The sequence below is a fragment of the Falco rusticolus genome, chromosome Z (genome assembly GCF_015220075.1).
Source record: "Falco rusticolus isolate bFalRus1 chromosome Z, bFalRus1.pri, whole genome shotgun sequence".
NCBI classification, from domain to species: domain Eukaryota; kingdom Metazoa; phylum Chordata; class Aves; order Falconiformes; family Falconidae; genus Falco; species Falco rusticolus.
Window position 1 is genome coordinate 44,684,704 of NC_051210.1, and position 22,038 is coordinate 44,706,741.

The window sequence follows — 22,038 nt, forward strand, 5'->3', positions numbered from 1 at the left end:
TTCTCCAGGTCTGGAAGAAGCAGCTGGGCAGCCTGGCTGAAATACGGCCTTCCAGCGTACCAGCACTGTGGCCTCTGCTCGCCATGAACACAAGAGGATACTGGTTACTTAGTGGAGACTTTTTCTTTTGGAAACACTATGTCCAGTTCTGGAAAGGGAAATCTGCTGCCCTGATGAACTATGAGCTGAGAACTGAAGAGACATGATGAAGCTAAGCAGGTTGCATGAAATCTCTGAGGGAGCTGATCAAATCAGCTTCCTTAACAGTGCTGAAGTTGCAGATGGATATTATGCCTTTACTGTTTGCATCCCTTTTCCTTCTTTCTTTACCTTGCTTAAAGAGAGCAGTATAAAAAAGGATGCAGTATCATTGTGGCACTGTTGCTTCATTGTGACAGGAGCTGAGCATTTGGATAAAGTTGCTACAGATTTTTTCTGGGTGACACTTCTGCAAAGCCATTGGAGCTCAGAAATAATGCTAGTGACCCTTCAAACCCCCAGAATTGTGGATAAGCTTATCTACTTCCGTTTGGTCTGGTTTGTTACCTGTTGATGAATCTCACCCAGGCACAGCTACTGATGAATTCTTGCATTCTATTTTATAAATGCAGCAGAAACAGGAAGCATTGGAGTGTGTGTGGTGCATGTGTATTTGATGGGGATATTTTGGCAACTGATACAGAAATGGCCCTATTGACTTGCTGCATCACATATATTATGCCGCCAAAGTAGGATATCTCCACAGCTGAGAAGCCATGAGCCCTGATTAGCAGATCAGCAGATTTCAGTAAACGTGGCATATTGCCCAAAGATATACTGCTGAAACCAAAATTAGTCGAAATACACAGTTTGGAAAGAACGGTAGCAAGGTTAAGATGGGTGTGAGATGGACATTGTGATCTTGATGGTAATTCCTTATGAACTACAGGTATTTATTAACAACTGTTTTGATGATAAAACAGATGAGGTAAGATAACGTTCAATTTGTTCACAGAAATTGTAGCTATCCCTTCTAAGGAAAATACTTTTATTTGCATTTATGGTCTATGCTTATGTTTATTGATTTTGACATGCAGAAGCTGACTGAGGAAAGACTACAAAACCCATCAGATTCGTGAGAAACCATCAGTTAGTGGAATTAGAACAGATCCGGCAGCCCACGTGAGGTGAGGCTGCAGGAGCTCTATGTCCCCAAGTCCAGCTGCTAGTGAGGCTGAGTGCGTGTTCCTAGCAGACACATGCACACAGAGCGTGTGTACACAACACATAGATGCATATTTACACATGGCCAGCCACACAGATAACACAGACAAATACACAGAGCACTCAAATGAACGCTAACAGTGCCAACAGCCTCATCCTGCTGCTCAGAACAGGAACAGTAATTGTTATTCATAATAGGGACAGCAGCAGTGGAAGAAGATGATTACTTGTTCCACATGAGAAACCAGAAGAAATGGCCAAAAATACAGTGAAACTTATTACAAGGTATTCCATCTTGGCCAGGCATGACACATTTCCATGACATGGAGTATGTGGTGGCCTGTAGAGGCAGATTGTAGCCCTAGAGAACGTGTCAGCATCCTCTGAACCCAGAGCCATTCTGGCCCCAGCTCCCCAAAGCCTGCCATGGGAATGGAACAAGGGTATGGGGCTTCATGAGTCACATGTGGCTAATGGTCCCTGTGTACCCAGCGGAAGAATGAGCCACTCAGATATGACCATCTCCAGGCTCTCAGGAGTGGCCCCAGACTGGGTATCCGTTGTATGGAAAGCAATGATCAGAGCCCCCATGACCTTGTTTCTCTTCATGAGTGTCTTTTGACACCATAGTCAGTGTTGAGCTCCAGTAATTATTTGGGGTTGTAATTTACTTTCTAAGTTTTAGTATTTCATTTGTGCTTCCAGTTGGCTGTTTCTGGTTTTATACGTTACAGTGTTTTTGGGTAAGACTTTCTTACCTCCTAGAAAAGATATTTCGCTTTGTTTGTCTGATAACCTCTCTATCAAGTACAAATGTAATCCTGGTTTGTCCTTTCCTTTCTTCAGTCTGTTCTGATTTTCCACCTTTTAAACCTGACCAATATTGTTATAGAGTAAATTCAGTTTTCTGTCTCTCCTTTAGAAACTTTTGCCCTAAATCTTTCCACTTACCACATACTCCACAGTTTTCACGGCAATGGTCCCAGTAATACTGGTCTTAGTACTCATTAGTATTATTTAATCTCATCAGCCGCACTAAACGCTTACTGGTGAGCTATGGTGGTTGGTCAGAGGGATCCTACTGAATACACTAATTTAATGTCATGGTTCTTTATAATCCTCTCATCTAGCATATACATGACAACAAAATTCTGCTTAGGCAAATCAGTATTTATTATCTAATTAGTAAATAAATTATAATAATAATATAAAATACTCTTAGTAATACTAATAGTACTGATACTACTGTTTAAATGATACTTAAAATAATATTCCCAGCTGGAGACTCGTCACAAGTGGGTTCCCCAGGGCTCAGTGTTGTGGCCAGTCCTGTTTAACGTCTTTACCGATGATCTGGACGAGGGCTTTGGGTGCACCCTCAGTAAGTTTGCAGATGACACCGAGTAGGGACGCGGAGCGTTGACCTGCTGGAGGGCAGTCAGGCTGTGCAGAGGGACCTGGGCAGGCTGGAGCGATGGGCCGAGGCCATTCCTGTGAGGTTCAACAGGGCTCAGTGCCGGGTCCTGCCCTTGGGTCACAGCAGCCCCACACGGCGCTACAGGCTGGGGCAGAGCGGCTGGAAAGGGCCTGGTGGGAAAGGGCCTGGGGGTGCTGGTCCACAGCCGGCTGAGCGTGAGCCAGCAGTGTGCCCAGGTGGCCAAGGCGGCCAGCAGCACCCTGGCTGGTACCAGACACAGTGTGGCCAGCAGGACCAGGGCAGCGATGGTCCCCCTGTCCTGGGCACTGGTGAGGCCGCACCTCGAACGCTGTGTTCAGGTTTGGGCCCCTCGCTGCAAGAGGGACGCTGAGGTGCTGCAGCGTGGCCAGAGCGGGCAGCGAGGCTGGTGCAGGGTCTGGAGCACAAGTCTGACGGGGAGCGGCTGAGGGAACGGGGGTGGTTTAGCAAGAGAAGGAGATTCGGGGGACCTTATCGCTCTCTGCAACTACTTGAAAGGAGGTTGTAGGCAGATGAGTGTGGGTCTTTTTTCCCCAGGTGACAAGTGACAGGACAAGGGAAACTGCCTCAAGTTATACCAGGGAGGTTTAGATTGGATATTAGGAAAACTTATTCACCAAAAGAGTTGTGAAGCATTGGAACAGGCTGCCCAGGGAGGTGGTGGAATCACCACCCCTGGAGGTGTTTAAAAAATGCATAGATGTTCTTAGTGATGTACTTGGCAGTCCTGGGTTAACAGTTGGATTTGATGATATTAAGGGTCCTTTCCAACCTAAATGATTCTGTGATTCTAAAAGTGACAGGAGTGCAAGCCTGCAGGAAAACACAGGGCAGTTGTGCTGGGTATAGTTAAAGTGTGGCAGCTGCAGGTGCTGGGGAGCAGTTTGATGCCTGCAAATGCATGGAGTCAAGTAGTTAACAATGTGGATGCAGGCTGGGTGAATGCAATTCAGGCTTTCAGCTGTGTCAAGTACTTTACGTCTCTGCTGTTAGCTAGTGTGCCAGCTTTTGTGTTCATACATGTCATCAGTTTTCATGTAAAGGTTTGTGGGGTTTGACTCAGAAAAGTCCAAGTTGCACGTTCAGTATGAATCATTCAGTCTGGTTATTCTCATGTTTTACAGTGTGCTAACATAAGGATTTGAAATTTTTATTAGAAACTTCTTTTAAATTAAAAAATGTTAATATTTTTAGGTCTGTGACAAAAATTTACAGATCTTCATTGGAAAACAGAAAACTTTATGGAATTCAAGTATTTATTTGAAACCTTGAAAATTTTTGAAGCATAAAATTGTAGCAAACATTTAATTTAATTGGAAAATTTTGTCAGAAGAAAAATATTTCCCAGCAGCCGTAAAATAAAGATTTTTAGGGCTAGCTACTGCCTTCTTGATATCTGTACCTTGAATAATTTACACAGATGGAACTAAGATTTAGTATTTAGACCACAATACTTAGTTCTGGTGCTAGCGAAGTGGTGTTCTTAAATTTTAGCCCTTCTAGTAACAATATAAAACACTGTGAACAGCACCTGCATATCATAACCCTAACCCTACAAAGAAAATTTCTTCCTATCCATGTACTTCATAATAAAGAAAGACATTTGGCTTTGGTGAGAACTACTGTAGTAGTGCCTTTTAATCTGGGTTTTAGAAGTAAAATATCTCAATGCTAATATTTTGGTTCACATGCAGGTCTCCACCATTAAGTCAATAAATGGTATTCATACAAAGGTTTTAAAGTCAGTATAAGCAAAAAAAAGAAATATGCTTTTAGCTTTTATAATCAGGTCAAAGTCAGATTTCCTCTGATTATTTTTTTTAATAATTTATTTTTATGCTGAAAAACATTCTCATTTATATGGGGTGTTTTAATGTTGCATTAGAAGTACGTGACTTTTAGTTAAATTAATTAGTCTGTCTTTTACTTCTGTGTGGCTCTTTTTGTTGACAGTTGTGTTACATGTCTCCATATGGTATAATAAATAGCTCTCACAGTTGATAGAAGATTAGTAAGGTCCCGTAATTAATGCTTAATTATTGCTCTTGCTGCTTTGCATATGGAAAAATAATATATTGGCTTTCCTTCTCCTGGAAGGATGTTTATAAAGTATATATATAGAATATATAAGATATAAGAGTTAATAATTGCGGACCAAATGTTTTTCTTTTCATTTAATTTTTAAGTGCCTGCTTGGGCTTCAGTCCTGTATGTGGTGCCTATTAAGGTGAAAGCAGTTCTTCTCTGGCATTAGATATTAGCTTCAATAGTGGTAGCAGCAGGACAGCAAGCAATCTACCTATACAGAATGGGTGATAGGGTGAGAACCTTATCTTGCAAGTTTATGCTGCTGCAGAGTCCTCAAATACATGATGACCTCTCACCTGGACGACAGTATCCATGCAAGGCATTAGCAAATACTGCATCTAATATTAGAATACACTTTGTTTCCCTATAGTTTAATTCATATAAATGTTCCTCGAGATTTTCTGTAGCTGTTCACAGTCCATGTGTATCTAATGCTCAGAAGATGTAGGCTGTGAGCCATACTAAATCCATAATTCGAGTTGTTTCCATTTTTATCACTTCAGTTAAGACTAGTTACTTCTGGTTTGTCTTTTGAAATAGCATATTTGCCTGTTTATTCTAAGTTGAGGAGTACTCTCCTGGTTTACGTGTGGGTGGGATCTTTCACTGGGATGAAGTGGAACACCTGATTTATGTTTGTAGGTGAGTAGTGATGGAGATGTTTGAATTTGTATCCGCAGGATAATATAGTCTGTAAAATAAATTGGCAAGGGTGCATGTTAGATAAATAGACAGTGACATGCATTGAAAACTCTTGGTGAGTTCACAGTTGATACAGAACTGGGAGAAATGGCTGAAAACCCAAATGTTGCCATTCAGAGGGACCTGGAGAAATGGGCTGAGAGGTCTCATGAAGTTCAGCAAGGGGAAATGAAAAACCCTGCCTGTGCGGGGAAATGACCCCAGTATGCACTGGAGAACAACTTGCTGGAAAGCAGCTCTGCAGGGAAGAACCTGGAGATCCTGGTGGACAACAAGCTTACCATGACACAGCAAAGTGCTCTTCTGGCAAAGAAGACTAATGGTGTCCTGGCCTGCATTAGGCAGACTTGCCAGTAGGCTGAGGGAGGTGATCCTTCTTCTTTTCGTGCACTGGTGAGGCCATACCTGGAGTGCTGTGTCCAGTTCTGGGCTCCCCAGTACAAGTGAGATGTGTATACTGGAGCAGGTCCAGTGAAGGGCCACAAAGATGATGAAAGGACTGGAGCATCCCTCCTCTGAGGAGAGGCTGAGAGAGCTGGGGTTGTTCAGCCTGGAGCAGAGAAGGCTCAAGGGGGATATTCTCCATCTCTGTAAATAGCTGATGGGAGGGAATGAAGAAGAGACAGCCAGACCTTTCTCAGTAGTGCCTGCTGACAGGATGAGGCTATGGGCACAACTGAAAAAAATAGGAAGTTCCATCTGAACACAAAAGACAACTTTTTTACTATGATGGTCAAAAACTGGGGTAGGTTACCTGGAGGGTTTGTGAAGTATCCATCTGTAGAGATACTCAAAACCAACTGGTCTTCATCAGCCTGCTGTAGATGATCCTGTCTGAGCAGGAGATTGGACTAGATGGTCTCAAGATGTCCCTCCCAACCTCAGTGATTCTGTGAAGATGCTGACCAGTTATGGAGCAGAAAGAAAAGGGTTTTTTTCTCTCAACTCTAAAGTACAATAGATTATTTTGTCCACTATTGGATATGTAGTAGTGAATGTTGTAGTTATGGTTCAGATCTTGGTGGTGTTTTAGATTGTGTGTAGAATTATTTTTATCTTCTGCCTCTTCAGCGGGCATATTAGATTATGCAGTCAAAAATGGACTATACATATAATAAAAAATAGGTTTAAACTACATTTTTGTATGGTAGAATTTATTAGAACATAAAGGTAGAAATTATCATCCTTATTTTGCATATTTATAATATAATTTTCCTTTTCTTCTTAGATTTTAACATGTTTCTTCAAAAAAAATTGTGTGATTTTTTTTTTCTTAAATCTGTCTTAACTTTATGTCATTTCTTGCATTTTTAATTTAGACCATTTTGATACAAAGGAATTTGACTGAGCAGACTGTTATTAACAAGGATTCTTTTGGACATTAAAAACCTGACACTTGCTTTGCAGGATTGAGTGCTTAAAATTTAAATATGTCAAGAGACGAATCTGTTATTTTTATTTGCCTCTAAAGAAGCAGTTGTACACATAATACTCTCTCCTGAAGTGCAGAAAAATTTTGCGTGTATGAAATGGGACAGGAAAAGTTCTTATATGTGTTTCAAATCCATATCCCACATCTCACATAAGCACAGATTGCAGATTATAATGGCATACGTGAAGGTAAGACTTCATTTTATACACTGCTTCTGCCTGTCCTTGTTCAAGTACTCTGTTACTCCTGTCATTGCTGGTCTTTTAGATGGTTTATAAAACTGAAGTTATTGTCCGAGTTATGAATGGAGGTGTTCTGATTTTTAGTGGCCAGGAGGAAATAAAATTATATAACCAAAGACCCTTAAGTGTCTCTGTCCTCATTGTACTGGGACAAATATTTTTCATTTATTTGTGCTGCAAAATACTTTTGGAAATTCTTGCAGAATAACTGGTGTCTTAAGTTGTTTCCTTCTCAGGTTTCTTACTAATGTAAATGTGTTGAGAGGTAAGCTCAGCAGAAGACTGAGATACAGTGGAAGTCGGATGGCTTGCAAATATTTGCACTCCAGAAAAACCTTTAGCTGGCTGCACTTTTCTGTAGTTGCATGTATTTTACTACTGCAGAGCTTGTGCAGAATAAGGAGAGAGAGAAGACAGAGTAACCATTTACTGGTTTAAAATAAAATGACCTGGGGCACTGAAGTCCTGGGGAGTTTTGAGAAGGGGAGTGTCATTCCCAGCTTCAGTTTGAGAGTGGGATTTCTACTTCAAGGTGGAACCAATAGGTTCCTTAAGTTGGGTTCCCACTGTGCGGCGAATGAAGAGATGGGACGCAGCTTGATGCAAGCAAATGTCAATTTATTGTACAGAAGCACGCGTTTTTATACGCTTTCAGAAGCTGCGCGTTTTAAACTAATTGGTTCTTGAAGCTAAGCATTGCATACTAGGCAATCCCTGATTGGTGGTTAACTACCATCAATTAACAGCAAGGTGTTACCTTTCCTTGGCGCCAAGGATGGCGCCATCCGTCTCCCACTCCCCTGTGCTCTGCAAACATGCCCCATCATGTTAATCGTTGTCTAGACAAGCTCGAGCAAATTCCCCTCAGCTAACTGATTGCCACGCATGGTCCTAGTTTCCAGACCGCCCCTGCACCACTGCTAACTTTTTTTTGCTGTTCCAGGCTAAACTATTTGTTCTGCTTTCTGTCATCTGTGTTCTGCTGAACCTGGCTGTATTTATATTAGGGTGTCAAGGCATTAATTTTCTGCTCAGTATACCCAGATGCAATTTGGTGAGTGACGTATTGATTTATATGTATTTCATCACAGAAATTATACATGTGTTTCTTCCATGTAAGCTTGCTGTCCTGGGATCACGAAGTGTACTAATATAGAGATGCAAGTAATACAGATCAGCATGGTGGGGGAAAAACCCCCACCTGTCTGTTTTCAGGCCTTGATTCAGTTCAAATTGTGAACAGACCCACTGAAATCCACAAGAGAACTTTTTTGTCTGTGTTCCTAAACACTTGATTTTTTTTACGTTGCAGTCTTCTTAAGGTGTTATAAATATGTATAAAAATATATATAAAAATATATATAAATATAAATAAAAGATGTTATGTTTCAAAGCTGAAGACCCCAAAAAGATGTTTTGAAAGGTTTTATTCTTAGCATACTTAGCCCAGAAATAGTTTTGTTTGACTTCATTAATAGCTGGCTTCTGTCTTCAGGGTCTGAAGATGCAGCTGATTTGGTACAAGGCTTTCTAGACAATTTTATGGGGCCATGTAGGAGGGAATCCCAAATATAACCTTAGAAAATCTTTTTTTGCGGCATTATACACTGATTTTTAATATCATAGTAGTTTAAGAACTAGCATAAAGGATTTTTATAGTAATGTAACAAAGATAAACTGTTGAAAAAAGGCTGGGTGGGTACTGGTGAGCTACCTACAGAAAGCTTGGTCAGTATAATCTGTGCGTGGGATTATTTTTCCAGGTTTGCTTCACCTGGTGAGGAAAACTTGTGTTGATACCATACATCAAGAACTGTGATGAAAAAATAAAAGTAGAGCAAACAGAGCAAAACATAATAGTTTTTCAGAACATTTCTACTTGAGGAAGAGGCAATCTGCACAAGAAAGGACAGGATGCAAATGACTTTTCTGAAATCAGTGTCATAAGAAGTGGAAGAATGTCTATTTATGAACCAGAAACTGTGGAATAATTGAAATTGAAGGATACAGGGTCACTTGGGGATAAAGATAATTGTGTGTAAAGGCTTGAAGGACTTAAAAGGTTAATGGAAAGATTTTTTAATATTTATTTTCATTCATTTATTGCTTCAAGAAAGCTATTGTTTGTTCCTTAACATGCCAGTAGGTATATTGCAGTGAGAGTCCAAGATTACAAGCACTTGGCAATCTAGATTCACCCAATATCAAGGTACCAAAGCAGCACAGAGAACTGCTAATGTTATTCCAAATGAGATGGTTAAACATTTCAGGAGTTTTGGAGCACTCTGTGATTTCAAGCATTGTGTACAGCCAAAAGGCATTATTGAAATAATATTTTTTTTATATATGAGGTTTATGTATGTGGAAGACCTTTGACACTATGACTCTAGAGAGTATGACAGCTAAACCCTTATTATCTCTAGATAGATAAACATTGAATTTCTACTTCAAATTAATGTTATCTTAGTTTTTAAAGTTACGAACAACAGTGGTGTACCAACATAACTATTATTGATTTGACTGCGTTGAAATTTTACCTCTGGGTTTCATTCCATCCATAGAGATGCAAAACATACTCATGAACCAAAGAAAAGGTGTGCACTCCATATACAATGGCTTACACATCAGTCACAGAAAGAATTTTCAGGCTGCTATGAATCTGAAGGAGCATGGATACTAAAATTGCTTAGTAATCAGTGCAGCTTTGATTTCAACTAAGTTGTATTTAAATTTCTTGAGCTTATCAGTAAATCTTCCTTTCAAATAGGAAGATTGCAGAATATGGCTTTATAATGCATGAATCATTGGCTTACCAAATGGTACAAATTTCATTTTACAAGCCTGTATTTCCAGTCTGCTTTGCAGCCAGAGGTAGAGTTTAACACATAGGCTCTATATTATGCCGATAAATATGTCACATAAAACAGCCAATAAATTGAAAAGTGGAGTTTTGTGTTTTTAAAGGTGGGTATGGGTGAAAACAAGGTTTGTTTCTGCTGTGAAGAACATTGCACTGAATGTACAGAAGAGATAGTGCTGAAGCTATACCACGTGAAGCCGTGCAGTATTGCTCACCTTGTTCTCAATGCACCCTGCACACACTGCTCAATATGACTGCTTTGATAATGTCCACACTTGTGCAAGAGTACAGTGCTGAGGCAACTGCTGTGTTTACTGTGAAAAATTGTTATTTTTCTGGTCTTCCACACTGGTCAGAAGCTCTTTATGGTTCTGTAACAGGTTTTTTTCTCTCATCGCTGGGTTTTGACCAGTGCATTGCTGATCTGGTATGTAGTTCTTGTCCTGTCTGTGTTTTATGCAACCAGAACTACAGCTTAATTCAGACATGATTGCATGGTTAAATACAGTGTAAGTTTTAGCTATGATTTGATGTCTTTGCTGGTCTTTTATCTTCTCAGCCTTAATTCCTTACAAACTGCTAAAATACAACTTCCAAACAGCATCACCTTCAAATATAAAAGTGCGCTAACATTTTCTTTTTAATGGTGATTATCTCACATCTGGATTTTCCACAGAAAAGTTAAGAGGAAGCTTATAATTCTTGGATGAATAGATGGACTATAAGTAACATCTGAGCAGTATTAAACCTGTCTGGATCTCTCTGTCAGGAAGTACAATAGGGCAAAACAAGCTTTTGCAAATTACTCCAGTCTTGGAGATTATTTGTCCTGAAGACTTCATCACATATGTTTCTAAGAAGTAATTGTCATCATCAACCTTGTGTTTTCTGTATTTGCGTTTGTTTTAGTTTTTTGTTATTATTTTGACATTTACAAATACTTTGATTTAATCTTTAATTTCCATTATCTTCATGTTCTTCAGAAAGTCTGCATTGCTCTTTGTGCTCTGAATGCTGTAAGCACCATGATCTGCTTGATAGCAGCTGCCCTGTGTTACTTAAAGATTTCTGCAACAAGAAGAACCATCATAGTAAGTGAAAGCAAAACTTTGCCTGCTATAAACAGCAGTACTAACACTATTGCTAGATTAAACAGCCCAGCAGTTTTGTGTATCTTGGAAGGTTTTTAACAGAAGTTTCATTTGATTAGGATGAGTCTCAGATTGGAGACCAAAATCATGTTTTTGTTCCTGATGATTTTGTTGCACCTGGAGCTTGTGATTCTTCTCCAGAAGCAAGTCACAGGTAAACCTCTACACTCTCTTACCTTCCTTTAGTGTCTTTGGAAACAAATGAAGATTTGCATAATCTTCATTTTTCAAGACCATTTTCTCTGTTACTAACCAAGAAAGTTTGGTAACTTTAGAAAAAAAAAAGGGGAAAAAAGAATTAAAACCCCGTTGAGTTAGGAGGCAGTGTATATATGGTGTGGGTGAGTGGTATAGTTTTGTGGTTTTCAATTTAGAATCTGTAGATTTCTGTTTCTGGGTGAGAGAAGTACTGCAGTTTGACATGGCTGAAAACTTTTATGATGCTGTCAGGAGCAGGTGAGGGTAGTGACGGAAAGCCAGGCACAACCTGGAAAATAGAATACAAAGTGTTTTAAGGCATGTGAATTTAAGGGAAGAGGCAATCCATGTGGGGCAGCAAGTCAGTCATCTGGAGTCTAGAAATCTACCCCAGTCCAGTTTAAAATATCATTTGGGGACTAGAGGCATTTGCCAAAATGCAAATCTGCTTGTCCAAGTTGTGTATTCTCAAATTCAGTGTGTGCCTCAAACTGAAACCCTGTGCTGCTGACAGTTCTTTTTTAACCACCGAATGTATTTCTGCTATTGAAACACTAACATTTCCAGGAGGACAAAGCCCTGACGGTGTTGTTCAGCTGAGGTATGAGTGCAGAAGGTGGGAAAGAAGTGGCAAAGGATGTGCATTGCCCCTTCACGTCTTGCTTGCCAGCAGTGGTACAGAGCCTCCCTACGGTCTGACGCACTGTCTCGGCAGTGGGGTTCGCTGAAAAAGCTTTGACTCCTATTCTCTACCTTTACTGTACCATTACTTCAAAAAGATGCCAACTTTTTGACTAACACAAAAATTTGCTTTGCTTGCATAAAGAGTGGAAATAAAGAAATAAAGAATAAATTGACAAACATGCACATCCTGGAAATTACTTTTATATTAGGGGACTTAAGGGAATGCTTTTCTAGTTGCACATTCTGCAATAAGTTTTAACATGGTATACTTTTTGGATGCAATTTTAATTTTCAAAGTGTGACTAATCTGGGTAGGCCAGATCAAGCATGTTTAAAAATAAAACTAAAGTTCAAGAAGTATATAATTTTGTGGCCTACACTGAATGTAAGCTCAGCATGAACGTACTGGAAAAATGTGAAAAATGTGACGAATTAATGTCAAGGAGGCACCAACCTCCCCTGTTCTCCAATCTTGTTTTGAAGCTTTTAGGGGCAAATGAAATAGGCTGAAATGAAAAATGATTTTAACATGTTTTATTTCCACCATTTTTAAGACTAAAAAAGCAATGACCGGTTATCAAATTTTTTTCTTTCTTTTCCTCAAATTTCTCCATGTAGTCCCTCCAATACCTTGACAAGAGCCTTTTGGTCCCCAGTTCCTTTTCCCCTGTAAGTAGCCTTCCACCGGCAGCTCTTCCATTACCTCTGCTCTTTCCTCTGTGCTTGCAAGAAATAATTTTCACAGTCATCTTTGTTCCCTCCAACCAGTGTCCAGAGAAGCCCTAAACTCTGGAAGGAAGGACTTGCTCTTGTGTAACATTTCTTTGTAGAGAGATCACATCTGCTAGTGATAGCTGTAAACCTGACACGGGTCCAGAGAGCAAAACACATGGACTTCTGTGTGTTGCTTGAGGTTCCTGCTCAGTACCAAATCAGCAATTAAAAAATGTATTAAAAGAGGAGAAAAATTGAGACACTTTGGTTCACAAACTTCTCTGAAGATTGTGTGGAGAGGGTCCCCTCAGCAGCCCTGCTCTCTTCCAGTGTTAATGGTTAATGGTGTAATGTAAACTTATGTTATCACAATCAGCATTTGTCATTTTTCTCCAGGCATTGTTCTGATTTCTTCCCTCTCAGAGCTACATCCTAGGAAGATGATACAGCAAAAGATCTTTGGGATTTCTGCTGTATTTAGGGGTTTGGAGAGCGATTTGAAAATTCAGAAGTAAAGTTAACCAAGATATACATTTTCTTCATACAAGCCTTCATGAATTGATCCAACTATAATATCCTTAATCAAGCATCTTCACAAAGATAGCCTTTAGTTTGAATTTACCTTTTTCTGTGCAGCTGTATCTGAACATAAAACATGAGATCAGAAGTATCTCGAATTTCCATTACAATTAAGAATTCAGTAGTTCTCAAAAATCAGAGCTAGGCTGTTGCATTTTGAGTGAACACCTGTATTTGAATCTCTTGAAACAAAACTGAATCTCTGAATTAAAACTGAAATGGGTTCCCAGGTGCAGTACTGCCCAAAGGCATTTGAAGCTCTGGTGAAGCACTGGAGAGGCACCTCCTTAGGAGCCATTTCCTGCCATCTTCTGGGAAAATCTCTTGCAGCTCTTGACGAGTTCATTAGCTGTGGCTGCGATCTCAAAATCTGAGCTGGCACAGGGAACCCGATGGAGTTTGGTAGCAGGTGATTTTTTTTTCAGCTGGAAATCCATACTCATGGAGTCTCTTGGTGCTATTTGTTGCAGGATTCTTGGCTCTGATGTGAATCTATTGCCCTGTGGTTATGGAGCGCTAATCAAAAACATTGAAGTGTCTTGTTCTCTGAAGCAACATCCTATTTATGAAATTCCATGGAGCCAGAGCAACTCTGAGCAGGTATGGCTCACAGGATTTTAAAAGCGTAACATGACCACTATAAAGGTAAGTTTGCACTGAGGCATGTTAAACATAAGTCAGGTATCTTTTCATTCCAGAGTAGCAGGAGAATATATTTGGTTGCAAATATGAGTTTCTGTAAATATCACTGAATATTTTAATTATCACTTACCTTTAGAACTGAAAAGTTTTCCCCAGCTGGAAAACTCTGTTGGGGCATGGCAGAAGGAGCAAAATGTACTGTGGAGCACACCTCTTGCTGGTTATTCTAGAGGACCCCTGTGCTGCCTCCTTGCTTTAATTCCCTTCTGCACCTGTACTCCTCCCATGTGGGACTAGGTCATGATTTTGCCATGCTCACTGATCTTTTTTCACTAGTGTTTTCAGTGCTTTCCCCCCAGAAATACTCGCCAGGATAACACGTGCTGACCTGGATCATGAACGTTAAATTTATACATTCACTGGTCTTGGTTTTGCAGTGGAATTAAACCCGTATCACATAGCCCCTGTGCAGTTAAGCAAAAGTATTCACTTTGTAAGATGGATGTTGCAGTTCTTAGGAAGTACCAGAAAAAAGATAGTGGCTTGTGATTTTTCAACTTTTCTATTTTATTCTAGGAAGGTGCACTAAAAAGGGTCATGGAAGTTGCTGTTGAATCAAGGGAAGTGAGTGATAGGCAGGCCGCTCAAGGTAAAAAACACATTTTAAAATTTGGTCTGTAACAGTCCTACCCAACCCAGATGACTCAATGTAGCAGCAACATTATTATTTCTTTGAAAGGCAGCCACCATATTGCAAGCTGAAGATACAGAACCGCGATTGTTTTAGGCGGTAGGAACAGGGAGTAATGTTTAAAATACTTGAAAAGTTGTTTGCTCTTAAGATATGAAAATAAAGATATATGTCCTTCTTAGTAATCTACAAAGTAGTTGTGCACTTTACATTCATACATTGTAAGAAATTACGTCCAGCTCCAGTGCTTCCATTTGTTTTATATTCACGATGGTGCCTGTTGACATTTTGTTACTGACAAAAATAGGAAAAGGATAAAATAATACCATAGCGTGTTGAGCTAAATGTGAGAATTACTCTGTTCTTCAGCCTGCACTGGAAGAATTACTAAATAGTTTCTACATACAGGTACAGGACGTAGCTACACTACTTACAGAGGCCTCATCAAACTTTGCTCAGTATTGTTTTAGAAAACCATGGAAGTGGTTCCAAGTTGGTTTTTAGCCTAATCTGTCATCGTTCACGTTTGCAATTAAATATTACCGGCTCCCAGGTAAGTCACAGGCAGTTTTTCCAGTACAGCCCTAGTGGAAATCTGTTCTATTTTTCATTTGAACTTGCCATTATGCAGCAGATATCTGTTGTGCAACAGATGGCTATGTGCCTACCTGCACAACATGCACGCCGCAAGAATATAGACAGTAAAGACACTTGGTGGGGAGGGGTGGCAGGGGAAGTCCCAAATCTACTATTTGACTGCGGTTTCTCTTCAGCCAACGTACTTCTCAAGCTGTAGGAAAACTTTAGTGTGAAGTTTATCAGTTGAAATTGTCCCTACTAAGTGGTGGCAGGAAAAAAAAATATGTTTACATAAAAGCATACTTTAACCAAAAACCAAGTCTTTTGAAGTTCCCTTACACTTCGGGAGTCTGCCTGAGACCTCTGAAGACAAGTACTTGCCTGCTTCTGTTATATCATCAGTTGTGATAACCAGAAAAATTTAGAAGAGCTGTAGCAAAAATCTTAATTCTCAAGGAATTCTTATTGATAAAATGGCTCTTGCTTTCTTGGGGCTCTTTGAGCACAAATGAAAATAGGATGTCAAAAATAAGGCTGCATGGTGACTATTTAAAGTTATGAGAATGGCAAACAGGAAAAGAATACTATAGAAAATGCAACTTGTGAAGGAGAGTCAGAAAACCTTGGGTTTTTGTTTTAAAAAATGAAAGCTATGATGAGGCATTGTTTGAGGTATTGTTTGCATTTAAAAACTTCCTTTGGAAGCAAGCAGATCTAAGCAAAGGTCCTAAGTTGTACCCTCCTCCCTAAACTTTTAACTGGCTTCTCCATCTCCCCCCACCCCCCACCCCCCTAAAAAGATCTGTAGAGAGACGTTTAAATCTCAGCCTAGTTGTTAAATTCAGATAAAGAAAAAAGTGAGCATCTCAGTAAAGAATATTAACGTTGCTTCTTTGATGCCAAGGCTTTCTAGGGGTAATTAATTTAAGAAAAGGAAATATGCTGAGCAGTATCTCTTCCTCTCGTTATATTTAGGGAGATGTACTGGGTCTGGCTGGGATGGAGTTAATTTTATTCATAGCAGCCCAGATGGTGCTGTTTGGGATTTGTGACCAAAATAGTGTTCATAACACACCAATGTTCTAGCTCTTGCTAAGCAATGCTTGCACAGCACTGAGGCTTGCTCCATCTCTTACTCTGCCTCCAAATCCCCTCCCCTCCCCCTGCCACATCCCACCCCTCACCCTACCCCCTGGCAGCAAGCAGGCTGTGGGTGAGCAAGAGGATGGGAGAGGACACAGCTGGGACAGCTGACCTCAACTGACCAAAGGGACGACCCATGCTGTATAACATCATGTTCAACAGTTAGGACTGGCTGGATGTCAGTCACCTGGTGGTGAGCAATTGCTTTTGCATCACTCATTTTTCTTCAGTTTGTTTTGTTGGTCATCCCATCCCTGTTGCCTCAAACTGTCTTTATCTCAACCCATGAATTCTGTCACTTTTGCCATTCCAGCTCTTGTCCCCACCTCGCTATGGGGGCTGTGACTGAGCAGCTGTGTGGGGCTGAGCTGCCTGCTGGGGTTAAACCGCAGCAAGAGGGAAACACAAAATGAGGGGATATCCTGGAATTGTGGCAGAGGAACTCCATCGTCTCTCTCAGCTGATGTGTAGAGTTACAGCCTATAAATAAAAGCTGAACTTTCAGTTTATGCTGGTAGCCTGTAGTGTCAGGGCATTTGTGTATGGTGCTGTGATTTTCTTGGCATCACCAGAACTGATCTGTAGCTCCCGATGGAAGTTAAAGCTACACACTACTCCCTGTCAGCAGAACTGGGGGAGTCCTGACTGCCGGCTGCACAAGGAGCTGTAAGCTTCTCTGTGCCAGCTGAAGTTGTTTTACTGACTTGAAAAGTACTCCTGTCAAGCAAAGTGGGACTTTCCCTGCCAACTGTAGTAGGAAGACATGCAACCTTCTGCTGATGGCTGGGGATGTTTGGAAGCTGGTCTTCATTATCAAATACTAGGTATATGCATTTCCAGTACACACCGGCTTAAGCCAGTTACATCTCTGACATTTAGAATATTAATATTATGAAGAATTATCGTAAGATTGGTTTATCATAATTATCATAGGCAATCATCTGTTTAGTAATTAGTAATTAATTTAATTCATTAGTAATTAATAAAAAGACTTCTCCAGTACCAACAGCACTGTGCCTCAAGAACTGACTGCTAGCACAACTCCATTGGTGCTAACAAGTTTATAGTGGTGATGGATTCTTTAATCCTGCCTGATTCTTGGCCCACCATGCTTTGTTGATGGTCCTACCTACTGACTTTCAAGGCTGGTGTCTGCTTGATGTAGGTTGTGTCGCTGTTTCTTTGCTTTAGAGATTCTAGGTTGCATTTGTTTAGGAGATAAGGTGGCATGCTCAACAACTACATATCATCAAAGCCTTAATTTTTGCAAATGCCCCGGTCACTGGTACACTCCTATTAGACTAGCAGCACAAACATTTGCCATGTTCTGAACAAAAGACTGTTTAAATTGATTTGGTATTTTACTCTTGCATGAGAAAGAGCATTGTTTTCTGTAATATGCCAGGTGGCATCAGAGGGAGGTATAGAACCAGGCTTGGTGAGAAATATATAGCTTCATCCTGTCCTGTTCTCTAAAAGGCAGTTGTGGGACTCGCAGTATATAATCCCACCCTAAGGAAAAGGAGGAATGTTGACTAATTGGAAAGATGAAACCTATCACAAGAATTCAGGAAAATACTTCTTCTAATAAAGAACCTCATGAAACAAGTTTTTAAATTGCCTTATAGCGACTGATGGCTGATTCATGAGCTACTGAATTGCAAACAGTGACTGGCCCCTGTGAACGTATCCTCTCACGTCTGCTTATATGCAGGAGGATTTCAGGCTTTGTGAGATTTAGTTTCCACTCCAAGAAAGCTGTAGCTCCCTTCTCTCTGATCAGGTAGTTAGAGATAAGGTTTACACCAGGCAGAACTGTATTTTTTTGCTATTCCAGTTGCATAAGGCTGAACAGGTTTCTGCAAACGTTTAAGCAGGCTTTAGACCAGTGTTACTGGTGAGTGTGGGTATACGCACACATACTTGCACCTCTAGGCTTTTGTGTCCAATCATTACAGATTTGAGGGGGAGGGGGAACGACAAAAAAAAAAAATCAGTAATAATCTCTAATAACGGCTGCTACAAGATCTACCTTATTCTGACTACTTTTCCTCCACCTTTGATGTTCCCGACTACTCAGCTGAAAGCACTCCCGAGCCTGCCAGCAGGGTGAGCCTTTCACGGAGCTGGGCGCCTGCAGGACGGCGGTGCGCCTTCAGTCCCCTGCAGAACCGATGTACGAGTGACCTGTTCTGCGCTACTGGTTGCTGCAAGGTGACTTCGTTTTCTCTGTCAGTGCTGATGTTATGAGTCCTTAAAAAATTATTTGTGTAGGTTAGTACCCTGAACCTAGCATCTGCAGAAATCACCTACTGTCTCCCAACAGAGTACCTACATCAGCAGTTTGTGCTTTGCCAAATCTCCTCCCCCCAACACCTTAGTCTTGCTTGGTCTGTAGCAGGCATTGTTATTCTGGGGAGGAGGGAGGGATGGTGAAAGATGAGGCGGGAGCACACAGGACTTCTCATTTAAAAACTTGCTAGGGGAGTTGTCAATGTGAGCAATGTAAAGCAAAATTATCTTGGTTATTTCACTTGCATGTCTCTTCTTGTTCCATAGCATCACAAAAATGAAAACGCAATACAAAAAACCTACAGTGTAGAGCCAATGAAGTCTGTTGCATCTACACTAGTGTCAGTAATCCATTTCAGTTGCTGTGGAAAAACTGCTAATGTGACTACAGAGTTCTTGATTCTGTTGACAGTCTTAAAAATCCACTAGTTAAGAGTCTTGCAGTTTTTATTAAAGGATGTTGGAATCCCCCATATTAACTGCTGATTCATAGAAACACTCACAATATGTAAGCAGGAAGGGAGCGTGTCAGTAACAACCATTTATTCTGAATACTGACAGCATGCCTATCAGGATTACACTTACTATTTTGTGGAATGTTTTTATGTCTGCTACATCATGTGTTTTCTCTACTCCTCCTATCGAGTTCCACCACAGCACCCTGGAGAATTTGCTGCTGAAGCAGTAGTTACATGACACAGCCTATTCATAGCTGTGAAAGCAAAGCGTTTCTGCTGTACAGAGACTCCATCAGTCAGAAGCACCTGGGCTCTTTAGGCCTGGTGTAACTGAGGTTAGGTCTGTTCAGCACTGGACCTGAAAGCTGAATCCATGAGTGCTGCAGAAAGGGGATGCAGCTGCAGCAGAACAGTGGAAGCTGCTCCAAGTTAGTTTGTGCTGCTCTTGCTGGAAAGTTTTGCATCTGCTTTGGGTACTGTTGTGTTTGGCATAAAGCCAACATTAAAGCGCTTCTTGAACAACCTGTAGGTGCTCTTATTTTTTAACAAGACCAAAAACTGGTGATTTTTATTTAGATCAAAGGCAGGGGATTTTTATTCAGACCAAAGACAGTGGAATTGATTCCTCTTTGCCCCTTGTTTAGTCCTGAAAAGGTAATTTTGAATGTTTGGGGTTTGTTTTGTTTAATTTTTTTTATTACATTTCCACTTTGTAGTATTACTAGCTTCCAGCTTGGTAATTATTTTCAGGTAGTTTGTAACTAGCCCTCTTCACTGGTAGTAACTGAAAGTTACAGAGTTTAGTAGAGATCATGAAAGCCTTCAAACTTTGCTTAACCTGCTTTGTATACCTGTATGTTAACACTGGCACTCGATGCTCATTTCAGGTCTGTTCAGAACAGAAGCAAAAGAGAAAGGAACAGTTGTACACAAAATGGCAAATAGTTTTCGCAGAAATGTCCCTCCAGACCCTTTGACACGTGATATGTGCTTAACCATAGCTATGTATGACTATTTTACAGGCATTTTCTCTAGTGTAAATCCAATACAAGTGAGCCTTGCATGCTGCCCTGATCATGCCAGACTGTTACGTTTTACGTCATTAAACTGTGCACCGCATCATCACTGAGTCAGGAACAAAATGCCAAGGGATACTTGTTGAACAACAGCACTGTGAACCAAGTGGATTGTCTGCTTTGTTTGATCTTTATCTTCAGGGGGAGTGCTCAGCTATGAAGCTGAAACAGAGACTGAAGGAGAACCACAATGCTGCTCTGTCACTTTGCTGAAAAGTCTGAGAGGAAGAGCTCTGAGGGGAAGACTCCAATCTTTGGTAGAGTATGTGCTGCATTGAAATGAAACAGCTTCTGGCGAGGATCCTAGAGCAGTTCTCCTGTAGCATGAGCCCTGACCTATATGAATGTGTGGAAAATATCAAGTCTGTTTTCAAATCAGATGAGAAACATGGGGCAGAAGCTATCACCAGTGCCCCCTTCCTTGAGCAGGTAGTTTTGTTACTTGTATTTCTTAGGTGATGTGGAAACCCACTGGCCTTGGTTTGGGAGTACATGTTTACATTTGTCACTCTGCTTTGTGTGTAAAAGTTTTTGAACCTAACTAGCTTTGCTACTGTAGATTTATTTAGGGAGTGTGTGAGAGGCTGCGCAGGTGAGATGTCTCTTGCTTTATCAACCACACAGCCAGGAAGGTTTTCGCAACACTGAATATGTGTATTTAAAAGCTGAAAGAGATGGTTTTCTGTGGTAGAATCATGAACTGTAAATAACATGATAGTGCATGGCAGGCGAGATGGAAGAGATGTTACAAAGGAGTTACTATTATAAATGGAAGCTGACAAGGAAATTTATATGTAAACCCACTAGAAGCAACTTTTTTAGTTGCTTCGAGTAAGCAACTAGACCTAGTACTAAAGGAAAAAAATCAGAAAAACGTATGCTTACATTGATGGAATGAATATTCAGAAGTTTCAGATATTATAGACTTCATCAAACAAGCAATTTTGGTAGCTTGCAATTTGGATAGGTGAGCTGATCCACACATGGTACAAGTGATTTGCTGTGACAACTGGTTTTGGTTTGAGTTCTGAAACAAAACACATCAAAGACTGTAATTTAGGCTCTGCAGATAAAGTGAGATTTCCCACTGGAGCCTACAGGCAACAAAAACCTCAACAAATTTGACATGAACAGCTGGAAAAAAATTCCTTATGAGACTAAAACTTATTGCACTGACCTGAAAGTTATTACAGTCCAGTGGCAAAAGCCATTTAGATTCCCATTAAGCAACACCTGACATGCCATGGTTTGGTGTGAGTTAATTCTTGTGCAATTAAAAAAAAAAAAAGAAAAAAAAAAGAATCAGAAAAGACAACTCTTAGTCCTTTTCCCAATTGGGTTTGCTTTTCCCACACCTTCTTGACAAACAGAAGTTTTAGTCTCAGCATTTTGTATTATTCTTTAAAAAATAACAGACAACAGTACAACTAGCTTCTTCCTAGTTGGTAAGAAACTATTTTAATGGAACAAAAGCCTGAAACCAAATCTGATACACTTTCTTTTCTTTTAGTGATGGCACCTGTCCAGCAAGCCATGTCATCAAGTGCCCACGTGTTACCTTTCAGACAGTATCCTGGATTCCTGCAGCTGAAGGGGTGCGGTGACATGACTACTTTCACATGGATGAGGACCAGTTAGGGGAGAGGAAGACCCAGACAGCACAGTATCAATGGCATCATAGTCTTATTGGCATTGTCAGGGAAACCATAATTTGAGTCACTTTCTGTCTTTGTTTTTGAGCTGTTTTCTGTTTATTCCTCAGTAAAGCACTTCTGTTAGATATAAATCCTGCACAGGAAAATTGTCTTTGGCAAGTAGATGAAAAAGTGTGTCAATAATCCATTTTTT

General features: G+C 40.4%; 1 protein-coding gene across 1 annotated transcript; it reads left to right on the forward strand.

Annotated features, from left to right (window-relative positions):
• Positions 1-886: 886 nt before the first annotated feature.
• FAM189A2 (family with sequence similarity 189 member A2) lies at positions 887-22,008 on the forward strand. The gene is given in 12 exon segments (XM_037372626.1): positions 887-967; positions 8,067-8,177; positions 10,088-10,210; positions 10,967-11,074; positions 11,194-11,288; positions 13,780-13,909; positions 14,528-14,600; positions 20,332-20,455; positions 20,457-20,619; positions 20,719-20,782; positions 21,701-21,808; positions 21,811-22,008. Coding segments are annotated over 12 exon segments (1,275 nt in total). The 3' UTR covers positions 21,906-22,008.
• Positions 22,009-22,038: the final 30 nt, after the last annotated feature.